Source organism: Dromaius novaehollandiae, chromosome 1, assembly GCF_036370855.1.
Source record: "Dromaius novaehollandiae isolate bDroNov1 chromosome 1, bDroNov1.hap1, whole genome shotgun sequence".
Lineage (NCBI taxonomy): Eukaryota > Metazoa > Chordata > Aves > Casuariiformes > Dromaiidae > Dromaius > Dromaius novaehollandiae.
In genome coordinates this window covers 41,320,431-41,340,957 of record NC_088098.1, presented here as the reverse complement: position 1 = coordinate 41,340,957, position 20,527 = coordinate 41,320,431, and the positions used below count along the sequence as shown (strand labels likewise).

Sequence of the window (20,527 nt, the reverse complement as noted above, 5' to 3'; positions counted from 1 at the left end):
GGAGCACCTACCAGGCTTTATGATCGAAAAATAATGCAGAGGCAACAGAGAGTAGCATAATCACCCAAATAATGATGAAAGCCAAAAAGCCTCAGGGGATGAAAGGTAACTCATAGAGAGCAGAAACATGAAAGTTTGCTGAAGAGATTTTCAGGGGCTTCTGGAAACAAGCATACAAGAGACCGTAAGTCCTTATGTGTGTACATAAAGTTAGCTTTAAAAAATTTTCCTAAATTAGTAAGAAATGACTTCTTTTTCATTTTTAAATTTATCTGAAGACCATGAAACTTTAGAACAAGCATATATGCAAATTATAGAAAACTTAAATACATTTGGAAAATGGAACATCAAGCAAAATGTTAAGTTTTTCATGCACTATGGCTATGCCAAAAATCATCGATTACTTAAAAGGTGGAGAAGTCAGCTGATACAAAGCTAAGATCCACATTATTTTAACTTTGTTGAAATAACAATGATTTATATTAGAAGACTATCCACACAGTTTCCAAGTTTGCTTCTCTTAGCTGCCATTTACCATTATGATTTATAAATAGAAAAAAGAAGAGGACCAACATTTATGATAGCACTATGAGCTCAGATGTATGTTCCACCTAAAATCTGAGTTCTGAAATATTATCCAGTATCATTATATCACATTTTCACGTTTGCAGGAATTCTGATATCTTTTTTCTTTTTTTATGATACTTATTTTTTGTAAGTGATACTATGTTAACACTTGAAATCCTTCTGTTATTATTTTAAATTTGTCACAGTACTTGTAATACCACATAGCAATTAAATTTCTCCATACCGTTCTGTCAAAGTGCCTTTATTTTGCTATAAAGTGACTCGCTTCTGTTAGCAGAGGGGTCAGTCTTTGGTCCCTCTGAAGTGATATCTAATCGTGTTGGTTGTTGCTTGCTCCGGTGAGAGCAGCTTCCTATTCCAGTACATAGTCCTCTGCATGTTTGTGCAGTTGCACAAAGCCGCTGCAGCAGTTAGAGGCTCTCACAGTTATCAATATTTTCTCACATTTCACATTTGTCAGTAAACAGACATCACAGTTATATTGTTTTATCTTTCGTTTTTGTCTTATAAAAGTGATGTTTGAAATTTTAGACCAATGCTTCAGTCTTCCAAGTACCAGGATGTTTAAATTCAAATTAAATTCTTCTCAAGGAAAAGTGAATCTGCATGTTTAGAAACAGAGATACAGACCTAGAGCCTGGAGAAGAAGTCACACTTAGAGTCTGCCGTTTATGCAGATTTCAGTGTAAATATATGTGATTTTCCGAAAAATCAGACATTCCCTTACTTAGCTTTTATCTCTAAGGCTAAAGCCATCATTTTCTCAGGCAACATTCTCTTCAAAGGGTGAGAAGTGTTTAAGAACAAAAAATCCATTTTGTTTCTGAGTTTTTTCTGATTTGTTTCTGAAACTTATTATTAACATTGCTCTGAACCTTGTAAGTTGTCTGTAGCTGATTGTAAGCATTTTTCCTGAGTCTTAAAAAATATTTAAGTACAGCTTTAAACTCTCATTCTATACTCTTATAGATGCTGAAATGTCAAGTGGAAAGGCTTTGTTCTCCTATCCCTGTTATTAGTAACACAGAAATTAAAATTTCTCTGATTACTAATAGCATGCTTTTAGTTAGCAATCCTCTTCTCTCCATTCCAGCTATGTCAAGGAGAGCTAATGCAGGGGCATGCTCGTCTGTCTGTAGAGCATTGAGTGCTCTTTCTTGTCCTCTTTGAAAGCCATGAGTGTATCTTAGGAGTCGCTATAAACACACACGTACTTAGTTGTCTTATCAATATAGTATTTGTTACATTTCTTTTTTCTACTGTAGTCACGTGCTATTATGATCATGTGTCTATACACGATATTCATACATTTCTGTGGAGATGGGTTATGTATTAAGAACTAGAAATTGGCCCGGTCACCACTGCTGTGGTTGACTGCTCAAATGGTGCATGGAGCCTTTGCTCTTCTGACTTCCCTGTGCAGCCCGTACATGGGATGCCTCTAAGGGCACCATACAGGGAAATTTTTGCGGCTGCTGTTTGATCAAGGACGTGAAAGGCCAGAGAATGGTGTCTGCAGCCAAGAAAAGATGTGCTGAAGCCAGCAAGCACATGCCTCATCACAACATCCAAAGACTTACCAGGAGCATAGGAAAAATTCAGGGTCAACCGTCATCAGCTTCTCATTTCAAAACTACACTCATGTCCTAAATGTATTTTTATGGAACACTTGTAGGTGCTTTTTCTGAGGTTTATTCTCTCAAAAGCATCATCAGATACACACAATCCATTCATAACCCATGCTGTATATCTCAGGGCAGTTCACTGATATTTTCATAATGCAGAGCAGAGCTTTACAGCCAGAATGTTTTATAGATATCCTCATTCATGAACACGTGACATTCTTACAGTAACCTCAGGAATATTTATTCAAGAAGGTAATGGAAGGAAAATACATAGGATAGTAGATTCAACAGTCAGCACAACTAATTGTCTTCACCTGAATTCTGCATGTTTTTTCCATGTAAAAGTTTTGGATCATAAGTTTTACTATGCAAGGCCTTCACTTTGAAAAATCAAAGTTTTTATTGGCTTAATTTTCTCATAATATGATTTGAATTGTTTGCTTTTAAAAGTTTTTGCTGAAGTGTAATATTTTTGTCATTTCTTCCGTAAGACACAATAGTTCGCTTAAAAAATATTTAAAAAATTAAAAACCTGTCTTTCTAGACTGAAGGTCAGTGGATTATTACTGTTATTATTATACTCTCTCAGTCTATTGCTTTGGCTCTTTTTTAGGCCTCATCTTGACACATCAGCAGAGCTGAGGTATTCTGTGGGCTCGCTGGTTGATAGCCAGTCTGACTATCGGTCAACTAAAGTGATAAGACGACCTAGAAGAGGCCGGATGGGAGTGCGCAGAGACGAACCAAAGGTTAATCACCAATTTCATTTCAAATATTCCTTGATAAGAGAATGTATCTCCAGCTGTTAAACTTTCAGTTTGTGTATTTCAGGAAAAAGCATGTTAAATAGAAACAGCGGGATTTGTTTTGTTTTGCTTTCCCCATACATACTCAGACAAGAGTACTGTTGTACTAAAATGATGGCAGAGAAGATTTAAGTTCAGATATCAAAGTTCAAACATACTTTCCTATCTGTCTTTTCTGGGTATCGTTGCAAAATTCCCTGTTAGTTAATTTTACACAACATTAGAAATTATGTGAAAATACTTTACACCATCTGCAACGCCAAAAAAGATGCCTCTTTGCAGTAATATTACAAGTGTTAGTGGAGAACTGATCATTGAAGAAGGACTCTTAAATGCTGGTTGCTCTCCTTTGCCATTTTATAGAAATCCAAATTTGAAACTGTTTTCCATGGACTAAGCCATATACACTTCCTAATTCCAACTAGGTAAAATCGCTTGGAGATCATGAGTGGAACAGGACGCAGCAGATAGGAGTTTTGAGCAGCCATCCATTTGAAAGTGACACCGAAATGTCTGACATTGATGATGATGACAGAGAAACACTTTTCAGTTCCATGGACCTTCTGTCACCAAGTGGCCATTCAGATGCCCAGACTTTGGCTATGATGCTTCAGGAGCAGCTGGATGCTATCAATAAAGAAATCAGGTATGTAACTTGAACCAGCTGGGATGTGCTTCTTGATTAGAGCTTTAACCTCCCCTTAATGCATGAATTCAGGTACCGTTGATCACAATGAGAAAACCAATCATACATTCAAAGGACTGAGAACTTGCCTGTTTTTTGAATATTTATTGTTTGAACATAACAATTTTTTTTCATTTCCTAAACATACAGCTTTCAGAAAGTGTCCCAAATGAAGAAATGTTGGCTAATTAAAAGGAAATGTTAGAAAAAGCTGGCACAGGAAAGATTTGACAGATCTCTATTTGTAGTTGTCTTTTCAAGATCTTTTTCTGTGTTCTGCATAGCTCTGCTATCTCACTAAAGACCTCCTGTCTGAAATATTTCAGTGCTGTTCATGCTTTCTTCTGGCAATTATTCCTATCTTATATCTTAGATAAGCCACTTTTTCTAAGACTTTTTCTAAGAGACTTTTTCTAAGATATATGCAACCAGAGAGCGTGACTTTTTCATGCTCCAGGTTGGGTTATAGTTGCTTGGAAATAGTGAAATTAATGTATTTTGCTAATATCTATGCAGATTTAATGTAGTGATAGAGAATCCTGTGATACTATTTTAGTTAAGGGATTTTTCTAAGTGAAACCATACTTTATGCTTAAAAAATTCTTACATGTTTTTCAGGAAAGGTAACTAAAAAAGTTGGTGTACCAAAACCATCCTTTCACTAGCTTCTGCTTCTTAAGAAGGAGATGAAAGAGAGGTTACTAAATGCATTAGTGGCCTGAGTAACTTTCTGGTGATTATTGTAGTCAGAAAGAATGTAGTAAGAAAAATCATCAAAACCAGATTACCTTTTACTGGTTTCTCAGTCTCTCTTTGAGCAAGGTAACTTTAAAGGGAGAACTCTATTGCAGTGTATTGAACTTGTATAACTTTTCTGTTCCAGGGAGTAGGCTTTTTGTTATATATCTACAATTTTGCATTTTCACTACCAGAATTTCTTCATTTGATTCAGACAGTATTTTACTGCTCTTTTCTAATATCTCTCATTTGTTGTTGGGAGGGAAAATCTCCTTAAAATGCTGTATTTCCAGTGTACCTGAAAGAGAACTTTATCCACATTTTCTGTTATTATGAGAAAGTCAGCATTGTGACCAATTCAGGAAGTTATAGATTCAGCAGAGAAATATATCTTGTTTGACAGTTTTACAATTAATTATGTAACGCAGTTAAATGTTTTGTCAAGGAATTGTACCCACAGATAATATAGTGGGATACTATTTGTGCCATACTGAGTCAGATCATTCTTTTACTGAGCACAGGATCATGATTTAGGTAGTAGGTATTGTTTTATGTCATAAAAAAGGAGGCAAGAAAAGGAGACATCATTTATAGCCATTTTTGCTGGAGGCCAAGTAAGAAAAGTTTTTTATTTCTCTTCCTGATCAGCTTATACTGAAGTATAGTATTTTATTGCCATCACCATCACTCTTAAAGATTTAGATAACTAATGTTGTGTGTGTGTGTGGGGGGGGGTTATATATGTTTCAAGAAAAATGGTTCAACAAGGATGTCTTCACAGATGTTATTGCATTTCACATTTTCTTGATCTTTTTTCTTGATGTTCATAACGATTCATCAAATGATTGGAAATATCAAAAGAGATTAAAAATGTATTTTCACATAGATATGTTTTATTACAGAAGTGATGCAGAATTTAGATTACTAAAATGAAAAAAGATTGCTAGCATTCCCTGTCAAATTATGATTTGCCTTTGAGTTCCTACCACATCTCATTTCAGAAAGAACTGTAGGCATTTTAAAGAAATTTTGAAATGGCTTTTAGGGAAGAAGACACATCACAGCACGGGAATTTGCAAGTGTCTATTTTCAACATATTATGGCTTCATTTATTATACTTTACTCATTTCACTCAAAAAGCCTGGCTCACAATTTCAGTATCCCCAGGTTTCAAATCTCCATTTTACTTTGATCCCTCGTATTCTTTCCTCCTATCCCCAAGAAAGAGTCCTTCTAATACAGGTTTATGGGCAAAGGACATATATAAATGTACTGTCTATTTTATCATTGTAAGTACAATTGCAGTTAAAAAACAAAACTAAAGAATCCAGTGGAAGCATCCTATTGAGGCTATATATGTTTAAGAAAATCACATTTGTTTCCAACAAGAGAGCTATTTTAATGAAATTCACTTTAAAACTTTGTGATTTAAAAACAACTGTATTTTTTTTCATCAGTTTTGGGATGAAACAGACAAATGGATTATCTTAGCAATTCTCTTCTGAAAGGCCTATTTTCATTTGAGTTTAAATTTGTGTTCATGCTTTGGCAACAGAAGATCAGATGAAGCCAACTTAATATTGGAATTAGTTTCCTATTATAAATTGGATTGTTAAATCCCCCTCCCATATCCTTTCCTCTTCACAAAGAAACCAATCTTCCTGAAATGTCAAATGTCAAATCCTGTTGTTGGGCAAATTCTTTGTACAGATCTTAAGGACAGAGGAATTGAGAAAAAGAATTTGATATTTCTGATTATTTAAAATATCTTTTTCAATATTATTTGGAGGTTGATCCACAAAATTCATGTTTTCTTTTTTTTCCTTTAGATATCATTTGAAATATCCTTTAGTTTTGCTTTTGGGGTATGCAGAAACAAAGGAAGAAATTACAATGAGAAATAAAAACCAGAGTCAGTGATGGGCACATAAACCCTCTGTGTAAATATATATTGCGCGTATCAATGTGAGTCTGTGCATATATGTGAAAGAGAAAAAAGTATCAAAGATGACAGTTTGCTTTCAGAATCTGGGAATACTTTTAGACAATTAATGTTGGCCTAAATAAAACCACATTCTTCTTTTATTTTACAAGGTTAATTCAAGAAGAAAAAGAGTCAACAGAACTGCGTGCTGAAGAAATAGAGAACAGAGTAGCCAGTGTGAGCCTAGAAGGCTTAAATCTAGCCAGAGTCCACCAAGGAACATCCATTACTGGCTCAGTGACGGCGTCGTCACTGGCAAGCTCGTCTCCTCCCAGTGGACACTCAACTCCTAAACTCACTCCTCGCAGTCCAGCCAGGGAGATGGACAGAATGGGGGTTATGACACTGGTAAGAAACTCTGTGAGGCCAACATTGGGTGTGATATTTCTAGTATGAAGTATTTGCTCTTTCCACTGTATGAATTGCTTGCCTCTGTACTTGTTTGTCCACCTCTTCATCATAGGTACACATAGTAAATTGCCCAGAATATGTACATGTTTGAAGGCTTTTCTTTTTTATTATTATTTTGTTTGATCCACCAGGGCCTTCTTGATTTGAGGATCAAGACCCTTCATTACACTGATAGTGGAGTTAAAAAGAATTAGATTTAGTCATTGGAATTACTGTAATCAGTTCATGTGTGAAAATTCTTTACAAATGAGGAGCTTTGAAGTGATGCAGTTATTACATAGCAGACTGTGTGACTATTAACCTTAGTGAGTTTAAGTCTCCAGGAAATGTCTAGCAGACATTACTTTCAAAAACCTCTACTGCTTCATTGATCTGACAATTTGGTTTATTTTTTCTCTTTTATACTTAGAGCACCTTGTAGGTATTCTTCATGATAGTATATCAAGCTCTTGAAATAGGTGCTTTGTTTTCCAGTAACCCATTTAACTTGTGTATTTCAACATTATGAACAGCATACATAAATACCAGGTCACCAAATCATGATGCAGAACTATTCTAACATTATTGTACCTTTGAAGACATATTCTGAAACAAGTCTGTTTTGAAAAGTGGTTTTGAGAAATTTACATTTTGGTCATAGAATAAACAGAGCAGTACAGCAGCTAAGTACGTGAAGGCAGCACATAGCAACATTTTCAAGATGTCCAGGTCCAATATTGTTAAGAGTGCAGATGCAGGGTGCAGTGTTCAGTGTGAGCTACAAACCACAGTTTAGAGCCTGCGCAAATTCATCTCTCTAAGCCCTGGGAGAGAATCGAAGCAGCTCACTATGCTGAGCTCTAATATACTGTGAGGATGATAGGAACATCTGTAACCCCATTTTTTATTTGCTATTTTTATGATAAAATTAGATCTGAACATCATCAGTGTCCTCCTGCGGTCCATTCCTGGCAAGGAACAACACTGGGTCACAGTGGAGACCAATGTCCCCTGTTGGAGCCTCTCAGCAGAGGGGAGATGAGCTTCTATCTCAATCTGGAAGCAGGAATTAACTCTCCTCACCAAGAACATTGCTAAAAACAGCTGAGCGTGGAGCCCAGCTGTTCATTCTCCAGTTGGCACCTGCTCAACTGGGAATAAGGATATTTGTCTGCTATCATGTAGCTGATGCAGGAACCAGCTGAGGACTCCTTCCCAGCCCTGTTGCTGGCAACTGACAGCTACCTGTACCCATCCCAGTTTAGGATGGTGTTTGCTGCCTTCCAGGGAACTAAGGACAGAAGTCTCCAATCAGAGGTGGAGGTCAAGGCCGGTGGTTGTACCTTCCCTGGTGGCTGTGACAGTGCCACCGTGCTCCCCTCTAGTGCCCTCTGCCAAACAGCAGACCTGGAACCCTTGGTGGCACAGAGCGTTGTGAAGGAGGTGTGCATGCAGGCTGACACGGGTGCCACTGGCTTAATCAAGGCAGTGCCTCACCAAATAGACAGTTCGGCTCCATTTCACCAGCCATTTGAACTAAGTGATTCAGTTACTGCTAAATGGCAATGGGTAACCAACCTTCCAGCAGAGACTGGCGCTGCCTGGTTGCCTGCATATGGACACAGTAGCTTTGAGTCAGTAGGTTCATGAGATTCAAATACAAAATGACAGTATAGCCTCCGTACATCATGTTGCCATGGCCTCGCTGGTATCAAGCTCTAGCTGTGTTAAAGCTCAGGTGGATATGTCTGTATAAGTTGCAATCAAACTCTTGACATATCATAAGCTATAGAAGCAGTGCCCCACTGTGGGCTGAGCAGCTCAGCCACAGCTCCACTCACCCTCGCTAGCAAAGTGGATCATTTCAGGATGCTTCTGCCCCTGCGTTGTTTCAGAAGTTGAATGTTGAATGTTTGCTTATCCTTACTGGCTGGGGATGGACACAACAGGCTCTCAGAGGTCTTCCAAGTAGAAACACTGAGCCAAGAAGAGCTCCACAGAGGTTTAGTCTCTAGAGCCCAAAATCGCCAAGTGATCCTATAGAGGGTGGCTGGAAAACCAATACTCCAAAGAGTTTCCACAACCCAGGTCTATGCTGCACAGTTTGTTCAGCTCTATTTGAATGAATGACACATCTGCCAAAAAATAAAAACGTAAAGAAGGTTGAACAAGGTACATTCTAGCAACCTTCTGCTGTGAGATAATACAGTACAATATAGAAGATGGATATATTTGTATCCATTGATTGAAAATACCAATCACATGAAGAGTGAGGGAAATGAGAGAGAAATACACTTTTTCCAGGCATGGTGTTTGTTGATGACATTTTGCATTTATACTTGGTGAAATACTGGTAAGTTTACAATATTAGAGAAAACTGCAAAAAAAAAAATTGTATTGGGGGAGGGGGGTAGTGGGAGGATTTATAAAGAAGATTCCAAAAATAGCAAGGGATACCATATGTTCGAAATGTCCTATTCTTTGTTAAATATATGAAAATGGAGGAGATTACAACTTTAGAAACAGTAACTGCTTTCAGAGAATGCGATATTGGTCAGGGCTTATCTTGTGTTGTGACACAAAGTTTGTATTCAATATATAGCATGGAAAGCATTAAATGAATGAAATCTCCATTTCCTTCCTCTATATGTAAAAATAAGAACATAAGGCATTTTGCTGTCTCTGTTCAAAAAAGATTAACTAATCATTCTTCTTCTGTTGTTGCTGCTTTTGTTACCAATCTAAGCCAAGTGACTTAAGGAAACATCGAAGAAAGGTATGATACTGTTTATTTTTTTCTTAAGTTTAAGAGAGTCTTTTTACTATAATCCTCAGCGTCAGTACTCTGAAATTCTCTTGTACCGTTCAGATAATTGGGTTCCTTGTCACCCATTGCATTCCCTCCATTCCTTTTTATGCGATCCCTAAACATGATCTTTTTAATCATACCTGAAAAGGCTTGCAAGGGTCACAGCTAATCCAAGAATCAGGGTCCTCCAGTGATACTGTTGAGTACTAGCCTTGCCAACACAAACTTACAGTTAAAAATAAAGCATGGGCACATAAGAATTACTTTCAATGTATTTTGGCCGTTCTTATTGCAGGAGGAACCAGGCAGATTGCTTTGCAGTCTTCTGGTACAATTTACATAGCTGGCATTGAATGTGCAATTTATCTTTAAATAAGAGGAGACAGTATTTAAGATAAATCATTATATACTGTGACAGAACTCCTTTTTGTTAAATGGTTATTTTCAAGCACTCTGATCATTCTGTCAACAACCTGTGCAAAGAGTGGTCTTGTTTATGTCTGTATTTCCCTTCTCCCTTACATCCCTCAAGAAACTTTGTTTACATGAATAATCCTGTTTAATGCAATATGCCTGCTCATGCATGAAGTTATTCTCATGTGTAGACCTTTACCGGATCCAGCTGTTTTGCTTAAAAGGAATGATTTTCTTCTTCAGTGCAATTTCTTTTCAAATATGTATTTTAAGCTGCCATTTTTAGGCAATTTTGCTCTTTCCCAATAGTCTCTTTTAAAAATAAGAACCTTTACAATTTGCTCCAAAAGTTGCACTTGAATCCATACATGTCTCAGTTCACTTGACAAATTCTTGAAACATATGTTGAAACTTTCTTGAAAAGCTAATAGGCTTTCAATGATGTATCTTTTCCCCAAGATTGCAGTAGTGGAAGAAGATGGGCGTGAAGATAAAGCCACAATCAAATGTGAAACTTCTCCGCCTCCAACACCCAGAGCTATCAGAATGACTCATACCCTTCCTTCTTCATACCACAATGATGCCAGAAGGTAAGGTGTTTGTAGCATGAATCAGTACTTCACGGTTTTACCACGTATTATTCTTTTCAAATCATGCTGCTGTTTAACAACCCCAAAATACCCTGATTTCTTCATGTTTCTTTTGGCAATTGTTTTTTTCCCAAAGGTAAACCTTTACCTTTGTCTCTTGCATGACCTTGGAAACATTTGCTGGTGCTAAAATACATCGGATATTTTTGTTTTAACATACAGTTTTGATCACTGATATAGAAAATTAAAAATACTTATTTATTTCCAGCCTCTTTTAGCAAGATTCTCTCAGCCTGATGGAGAAAATGTGATCTCATATTGCTCTATATTTTGCTAAATCATTTAAGGAGAAGACATGATTAATTGTTCTACTTATGGGGAGATAGCTGCTCAGAAAAAAATGAATCGTCTGTAAATTATAATGTGTTATCTATTCTACTTTTTTATTATCATTTTGTAGTAGTTTGCCTGCTTCATTGGAGCCAGAAAGCATTGGTCTTGGCAGTGTCAGTAGCAGCCAGGACTCCCTACACAAAGCTCCCAAGAAGAAAGGAATCAAGTCTTCAATAGGACGTTTGTTCGGTAAAAAAGAGAAGGCTCGACTTGGACAGCTCAGTAAGGAATTAGTGGTACCAAGCCAAGGTCACCATTTCACAGTCATTATTTCATTTTTAATTATGCTGCTTTTTGGTTTTCCAAATTGCTTATTTTTTCTTTACGCTGGCAGAACTTTCCCATTAGATTTCACTGTTATCGGTAATTATGTTTGTCAGGAGTTTGATATGACTGTAACACAAATGAAAGGAGATTTCTGACACAAATTACTAGAATCACCCACTTCAGTGAGCCTACTGCTTCAGTGCTGTCTTGCATTAGGATAAAAATGCTAACAGTGTACTCTCAAATAATCAAAATACAAAAAGGGTTGAGATGGTAGTAAGTAATAAGCCACAATAATGGGCATAACCATGTGATATAGAAGGCCCTTGCAAGTAAGTGTAGTAACCCTTCAGGTTTCAGTGTGTTCTTAGACATCTGCTAGTAGCTTTCGCTGGTGTCATCTCTTGCATACTCTTGAAATCAGCTATGCTGCCCGGCAATGCTTTATTTTCTTCCACTCTTTCTGTACTTTTCCCTAGCCAAGACCTTAGTCTAATTCATTCTTGGCAAAAGTTTTTTCTGCAGTGTTCCGTAGTGTATGCCTATACCACACGCAAAAAACAGTCATAGCATAACTTTATTTAACTACCTAGGGTAGCAAAAGCAATGGCAGATGAAGTGAGAGTCTTCAGCATAAGCTCAGTCGGTGTACCCAGACAGGCAACTACATCTTGAGCTGCAGTCCATGTGGCCAGGTAGGCTATATAGCTAGATTAGTATTAGCATACATAAACACACTGACACAAGCCTCAGTTACACCTTTGATTTAGTATACATGTTTCTCCTGGTGGCAAGTTTCCAAAACAGAAATGCAAAAAACACTAAGAGCAGAAACTTTAGTCCAAGCTCTCCTATTTACACATCATTGAGAGGGTGCATCATTTAGAATATACAAGTATATAACGGCCGCATAGCAAGGAGAGCCAAACAAAATTAGTGCAAGACTTGATAACGTGGCCTCCTGACGCCTTTGCTTCCCTGTCATTAAAATGAGAATAGTAGCTCTTTCCTATTCACAGTGATGTCATATAGTACAAATTTGTTAGGCACTAAGTTTTTACCACATAACATCTGTGACTGATTTTTGAAAGCTTACAATAATTGTGAACATTTAAGCTGATATGTAAACAAAAATTAAAAACCTAAATTCATTTTAAAATTTATCCTTATTACAACTAACAAGCCCATCACTAAAATTCTACAGCATGAAATAAGGTGATATTAGGGTCTTAGTATCAGAGTAAAACCAAATAACTGAGCATTCTCCATTCACACCCCAACCTTTCTCCCCTTTGCCTGTGAGAACCTTGTGCCCTTGAAAAAAAAACCTGATTTCTAATCTTAATTTAAATTCCTTTTCTTTCTCACTATGGGGAGAATAAAACTGATTTATTCAATCATCTTCATGGTTTAATATATTTCAGAATCTATTAAATGGGTTTCTCAAATAACCTGCATGTTGCCATCTGCACTGATTGAGAATTATATAACTTTAGAATGGGTTATTAATTCACATTTACATTTCATAAAACCAATTTTATTGATACTGATGGATTATGCATAATAATCTATGAATTCTCAGTAACTCAGGAACATAAAGGACAAAGATGTGATAGGTGTATTGGTCTTCTCTGCAGTTCCTTGCGGTATGGAACAAAAATTTAAAAACACCTGTAAAGATTATTGTCAGATTACATTGCTGCTGAGACAGATTCATTTCTTAACAATACCCCACATGATTAATAAGGCATATGTATAATTGGATAAGGCCATTTTATAATTCTCAACACTAGCTTATGAAATTGCAAGCAGATATTAGTGAAGATTTGCAATTAAATGAAATTTTTGCGGCATCCATCCTTTGGCTCAATAGCAAAGATATCAGTATAGTATACATTTTACTTAGGCTAGTTTTACAAACATACACAAAAATTAGAGTGGCCAAAAGTAGGAGCAAAATATTTTGAGAAATTTAGGGAAGTTGTCGAGGAGCTGAATTATAGAGTTTTTTTCTCCTCTTAAGATACCAAGAACATATATATACATATATGTGAGAAATTGCCATTCAGAGGAGGTACTTTAAAGACAATACAAAATTAAAAAAACAGCAATAGTGGTAGTGCTTTATTTAACTCTGTGACAAGTATAATATCAATGCAGGATATATAATTAATTTATAGTAAGATACTATTTATAGTAAGATACTATATCACAGAGCTCTAGATAGTAAGTCCTATCATTGCTGTGCTGCATATTGCTAAAGATCAATTTTAGGATGTTTTCATAACCTAAATTTATAATGCAAAATCAATAGAAGAATCTAGTTTAATTCCTTGCTTGAATTGAACTTATTCTGATTCGATATACCTACATACTTTAACTTCTCACAGTTATATTTTCATCTATGGAAAATACCTTTTCTTCAATAAATTATCAAATACTAAAGAGGTAATTTGGAGCCTCAGAAACAACACTGATTTGTTTTCTTATTATGTGCATATTTGTACATGCACACAATTATGTTAAAAGGAGCACTTTAAAAGTTTATCTCAATGAAGAGGGTATTAGGGATCCCAGTGATATTATACGTTATAAGTACACAAAATATTTCTGTAAATAATACTGTGGCATCTCTAACATCACATAAAATGTATAGTTTTATTTATGAAGCAATATTGGAACATCCAAAATTTTATCATTAACTTCAACAGAGCCAGGGTATAACCCAAAAGATTTTCTTGCTCTACGCTACCTGTAAAACTTTGAAATTACTCATTTTCCACTGCCAAACTTGCTAGATTTTCATTATTTTATAATTTGCTATTTTCATCATCTCTGCTCAGTCATTTGTGTTATTATTCAAAGTCAAATACATGCCTTAGGGGTTTTTTTTTGTTTGGTTGGTTTTTTTACACTCTAGAGTCAAGACTTCTAGATTCTTCAAGATTTCTTTTAATTATTGGGGAAGGGGGAAGGAATGTCATTTTTTCATGATGTTTAATTTGTTTGATTTTTTAAACTTCACCAGTCATCTCTCAGTTGAGGAGTATCACACTAGACATTTATGTATTCTCCCCATGTTACATTTTAAATATTATAGTCTGTAAAACAAATATGTTACAGGCATTTTTAGCCCTGCAAAGGCAAGCTGGTCTATATGGTGTAAGAAAAGGTCAGCTTGTTAGGAAACATTTATCACGACCATCTGCATGTCTAAGATACTGACAGGCATAATCACCAGATTCAGTACAGTGTACCCTAGGTTACTGAAATGGCCCAAACACGTTTGTTTTGTGGGAAAGTCCGTTATGCCAAAAATACTTTCCAGTCTGTGAAAATCGCTGATTACGCTGCACTCATACCACCTATATTTGAAATACCATGAGCTGCTCTCTCAGAAAGGTCTAAGTGATATATTGATACAGCAGTTTGCCAAGTTAAAAAGTTGCACCAGGGTCAGCAAGAAACATTTGATGTGATAATCTTGTAAAACCTTAAAAAGTAGATGAAATAAAGCAAATTATACATTTGCTTTTTATGCATTTGTAATTGGAGGCATCATTCTCATCATGGTACTTGGAGATGTAATGTCTTCTCTATTAGGGAAAAATTCTGTGTAGACACCAGTAGTAGTGAAACTACACATTTGTTGAAAGGACAGCTTTAAAACAGTCTTTTTTTAATTTAATGCCATAAAAATGATACATCAGAAGTTTTTTCTGTAACTTCACCGAGGTGCCTGTAAATGTGATTTGTAAGTCTGGGATGGTATTTCAGTATGTGATAACATTTACACATTGGGTTATCTTTAAAATTGATGAATTGGAATAGAAATCTTTTAGTTTATAGGGTGCTGTCTGAGATTGTGCCACTGTCCGCTATACAACTGTTTACCATCAATATATAGAGCCAGGGCACTGCATACTGTCAGCAGCACAAGCAGGACACTTCTTCCTTGAATCCAGGCAACTATAAAAAAAAAAAAAAAAACAACCCACACAAAACATGCATACATCCCCCCCAAAACAATATCTTTCCACTGCAGCACCAGGAAAGTCACCGTAACCGACATAGCTGTGATCAGAATGGATCCTACAAAACCAGTCTTGTCCTTAGTTCGTAATATGAATTTATTTTGGTTCAGGTGTCCTTGCCTATTGTAGGCTTCCCTTGCGATGCCAGGAAAATGGCTTGGCCCAGATACTCCAGCTCCCATAACTTTGACAGGAATTAGGGGCCTTAAGGACCTGGGAGGATCTTTTTTTTTCTCTGACAGATTCGTTGTGTCATCTCTGACTTGGGAGTTTGCAGGGATAACGACATCAAAGCCAGTCTTTGAGAGCAAAATAAAGACTTTAGTATTATGACATTAAGTGATGCTGTATTATATCAATAATAATCGAACAGTTCTTGGGAAGGCACTTTCATCTGTATATCTCCCAACTAAGATCAAAAAATGGGAGTGTTATAGCAGAGCATTGCTTGCTAGGGATGCAAGACTGAGCCTTAGGAGGCAGGGGATAGCAAACAGTGGAGAAAATCAGGGTGCTTTTCTGGTACAACCATTTTCTGCAAACCATTTGTCAAGAAACCATTTGTCCCTGTACATAAATGCCTTTCCGCATAGCAAACATTTGCCCGATTTTAGACATATTTACTTCTGTAGTTAATAGGTGTTGTTCACCAACACCAGCTGTAATGTCTTAAGGAGAAAACATACACCATGATGGAAAAAAGAGGGAGCAGGGGGCAACTGGAGGGTTGAGGAGGGGAACAACTGGGAAAGAACTATTGGGAAATACGGTGATTTTTTTTTCTTTTTCCTGTTTCACCACAGGAGGTTATATGGAAACAGAGGCGGCAGCACAAGAATCTCTGGGATTAGGCAAGCTTGGAACCCAAGCAGAAAAGGACCGAAGACTGAAGAAAAAGTGAGTACCTTTCTCATGTTACTTTCATTGGCTCACACTCAATTCACATTTCGTTTTTTGTGTTGGTCTTATGCAGGCATGTAATGAGAAGCATGACCGTTTAGTATGGCAGTTTACCATTTACTGTGTGTTTTCCTAGAATAAATGTATAAATGTTTTTAAAGTTGCATATAGGAAAATATGAATTCCTAAATATAGGAGAAATATTTAAATTTTATTTGTCAGTGGTACAATATTGTTTCATTTGCAAAAGAACATAAGTTAAGGAGAAAGAGACATTTTCTGTTTCACACAGTAATTAATTCTGTGCCTTTTGGTAACTGCAGTTTTTAAAAACTAAGTAGGCAGTGAAAAAAAAATCTTAGTGACTCACTGCATGGATTATTCAGAAGAAAAATAAAAGGCAAGATTGTTTGCATTATCCATTGAATACATGATTATTTCTGTCTATAGAAGTCAAAGGCAACATAAGCCCTAGCAGTTTTACTTTCTCTTTTGCCTGTCAGTAAATGACAACCTAGCTTTGTGTTCAGATAAATTATATAATAATTTAATGCTGTCTCTGGTGCCCCTACTTGTAAAACCAGTGCACTGAGTCATAGCAGCTGCCAGGAACTAAGGAGAACTATTGAAAAAAAAAAAGCTACAAACACAAAAGAAGCCTTTTGGCAGTATCACAGTTCCAATGTAATTAGAGGGTGTGAGAGAAAAAAAGATGGTATTTAAAAATGACTTTGAAAATTCATTTTGTAAACAAACACGTTTATTTTTCATCCATAATCACTAACTTTAGCACTATCATTTGGATTCTGAAAGCCTCATTTTTAAAATTCACAGTGTTTTCAGGTCTCTTTCCGTCTTTTAATGTTCCTTTGCAAGGTTTCAAGAGAATCTGCAATTCTAATCGGAAGAATCTAGGGATACATTTCAGCTTCTCAGTATATTTATATGTAGAATATTTTTAACCACTACTTTTCAAGCTCCTGATGAAATACATCTGTAAGCATGCACATCTGGTTAATGTACAAATATGTGTCCAATTTAAATCAGCCTCAGTTTAGCAATTAAAGATAGAAAAGCAGTCATTGTGCTAACTTAGAGAGAAGAAACCCTTTAGATTCAATTAAGAAACTCAGAAAAACATTCATAGAGATTTTCTAATAGATGACTCTTGTCTGCATCTCTTATCTTTAAACCCGTTATGATTCATTATTCATTTGAATATGAAGAAAGTGCATGAAATATTACTACACTTTAACTAAATTCTGGAAAGCATCTTTTAAACCATCACTGCTGGCAGTAATTCATGAAGAATACCACTGAATTTTCAGCAATTTTTTGCAGTCCCTTTTTTGTCTTCCAGTTCTAAGGGCTGAAGGTACTGCAACTGAAACCATTGTGAAGGGACATATTTATTCATGTTACACAATATTGCTTCTTTTATGTTAGCAGTTATTAACACTGGATAAGATAAAATAAGGCTGTACACATTAACTGCTTCCTACATGACAGTACCTACCAAGCTTTTTGTCTGGAAATAGTTGGTATGCAGGTAATTTGTTACTAGATCGTTGCCTAAACTCACACAGTGAGACTTTTCCACACTGTCTGCTTTTCAAGTCTTTCTTCTTTACTCCTGTGTTGTCTGTCCTTGGTTTCTTATGAAATAGATATAATCAAATCATTCTTTGCCGTAGCGTCCACACCAAGGAATCTTTCCTCTGTGGCTATGACCATTTAGCTAGCTGGAACGGTACAGTATTTACCCTGAGTATATGTTATATACCTATCTCATGAAGTTCCCCCCTCCATTACTTTAGATTTGTCTGTCTTTATAGCTTCTTGCTTTGGAATCCTTATGACTGCTTTCAAGATTCCTCTTAATTTACTATCAGAGAAGTATTAACATACATTGGTAGTTCCCTTCAGAGGAAAGCAAGTGAGCTCCTTTCATATATAGTTGTAGAGGAACTGTAATATGAGAAAAATAAAACATTTTAGCTTAGAGATGTGTATGAGATTCTAACAAATTATGACAATCGTTAGGGTGCCAAGGTATCAATAGGGCAGAAGAGGATTGACATTTCCATGTGAAAAATGCAGTTGTATATTTGCATGTCATACCTTGGAAAGTATTAAGTTGAAAGAGTCCAGAAAGTCATTTAAATGAAAAGTTTGTCTCAGTAAGTCAGATTCATTTTTGCCATCACTTCATGGTTCATAACTCCCTCTAGATGTAGAGAATTCAAATATATAATTTAGCTGTAAGATTACCGATTCTGTTAATTCCAATGAGACAGTACTAAAGTGTGTAACATTAGGGATGGTAGAAATGATGTCTTTATAAAAGGTAATAAGAAAAGTCTGAGAACAATTTGCTATCCTAGGACATATCAGTAATATTTAGGTTTAAGCATTTGATTCCTTGTAACTGTTAAACAGGTCTACAAACCCTGCAGGGACAGCAAGCCCAATCCCTGGAGCTCAGAGAGCAGAGCACCTCACCTTGTAATGATTTCTTTGGCTAATTTAGATTAGGACATAAATTCCCAAGAGAACCAGGCCCATGAGAAGGATAGTTAAAGGACAGGATAAAGCAGGGAAGCAATCCTTTGTATTAAACTTCAAGTCTGCGGAGAGCTTTACTTACGCTGGGTTTGTCACTTACGTAGAAAAAAATCACAGTGATTCCAAAGCCAATTTCCTCTTCTATAAGTGAGGAATAAGAGCGCATACTGAACTTGTGTTTCACCACTGTCTTCTCTCAGATAAGTCAAATCAATTGGCTTTCAGTCCTGTTAACAGCTCAGTGAACTTCTCTTTCAGCTCAATGATAGGAAACTGTGGTTTTAGCGCAGGGAAGCAAGGATTCTGCCCATGACATGAAACTAAAGGTGTGATTCATCACTGTGATCAAAGCATTTTCACAGTACTCTTTAGCTTCATATAGGTGATATGAGACTTAATTCTCCAGTATTCACAATTAGCTTTAAGTTAATAAATTAAAAATTGGATAAAGTTACTACAGGACAAATTACCATTAAAATTTTATGCATGGTATTTCTCTCTGTTGATTTAAACTCTTAAGCAAAAAAAAGACTTTAAAATACTGAACTTCTGAATTTCTAATCTGACATTTTTGATGTTTTTGACCTCATTAGCAATTCAACAAGGATGCCCCTGCCCTAGGGATGAAGGGGCAGGATGCTTCAAATTGTCAGCTGCTGCAGCCAGGAGGTACTAATAGTGCAACAGGTGTCCTTGCCACCTGCTCCCAAACAGCAAGCATTTGCCATGGCCCTGTTCTTGTCTTGCGGAGTTATAAACACGTTGCAGTGTGTTATACTATTTTAGCACAGTTTCTATGCATAGAATAGATTGCTGAATAATACATTTCACTCTGAAAAGTTTCCTGAGAGAATGTGTTACTTCTGGAGATCAAATCCCTTTCCAGTGATTATGGTGTCATTAACCGATGATTACATTTCAAAGTTTTCCTGCCTCTTGCTTAGAGGATGCTATTTAGATATTAGATTTCTTTCAATTTGAATTGACTGCTTAGACACCATTAAAATGTAATTAACAATTTGTCTCAATGATAACTAAGTAACTAGGCAGTAGTAACAAGTCTTCTTCCAGAGACATCAAAGATAAATTAAAGGAGCTGGCTGGAATTTTTAAATTAGACCCCATCAGATTACTAAAATCATCTTAAAAGATGGACTTATGTTACCTGAGTCATCTGTAGGTGTTTTCTCTCAGACATTAAATATATGACAGTTCTGGTTAATATTAAAACTTTTTAAGTCAACTATTTGTAAATTGAGCATGTAGTTCTAGAAAATGAAAATGAATGTCAAGGGTATTCAGACTGTTTTTTTATTCTACTACTGATTTATGGGATAGTATTCTTCCAAATTAGCCTAATTTTAAAGGCAGTAAGAATAGTATTATTCCTTTGTTTGGTGGAAATAAATGATGTTGGGGTATGACAAAGATTAATGCACTGCCTTGTTATTATTTAAACAAACATTTATATTCCACCTCAGTTGTTATATACAAAAGGTGTTAGTATTTGGACATAATGTCTTCTGCTTTTTGTCTGACTCTTAGAACCAGTTTGCCCTGTATCTAATTTTTTCAAGAAAACACAGAGTTTAGGACTAAAAGCATTAGCAGCTGTGACACCCTGTATATCATCATTACATACATTCAAGTTCGCTAGTGAATCAAATCATTTGCTCTTCACTAAATCATAAATTTTATTTGGTTCAGGTATACTCTTCAGAAAGCACCCATCACTGAAA

At 36.1% G+C, this 20,527-nt stretch overlaps 1 protein-coding gene across 12 annotated transcripts in view; it reads left to right on the top strand.

The window, feature by feature from the left end:
- The window catches only part of PPFIA2 (PTPRF interacting protein alpha 2), a 351,928-nt gene that overhangs the window by 297,764 nt on the left and 33,637 nt on the right, over positions 1 to 20,527 (top strand). For 8 of the 12 annotated variants that reach the window (XM_064509618.1, XM_064509631.1, XM_064509622.1 and 5 more), the window contains 7 exons: positions 2,827 to 2,962; positions 3,445 to 3,665; positions 6,537 to 6,774; positions 9,563 to 9,592; positions 10,499 to 10,629; positions 11,090 to 11,271; positions 16,127 to 16,220. In XM_064509618.1, the coding sequence (XP_064365688.1) occupies positions 2,827 to 2,962; positions 3,445 to 3,665; positions 6,537 to 6,774; positions 9,563 to 9,592; positions 10,499 to 10,629; positions 11,090 to 11,271; positions 16,127 to 16,220 (1,032 nt within the window). The remainder of the gene's footprint in view (positions 1 to 2,826; positions 2,963 to 3,444; positions 3,666 to 6,536; positions 6,775 to 9,562; positions 9,593 to 10,498; positions 10,630 to 11,089; positions 11,272 to 16,126; positions 16,221 to 20,527) is intronic. The other 4 variants (XM_064509640.1, XM_064509610.1, XM_064509672.1 and 1 more) reach the window with 1 other exon arrangement.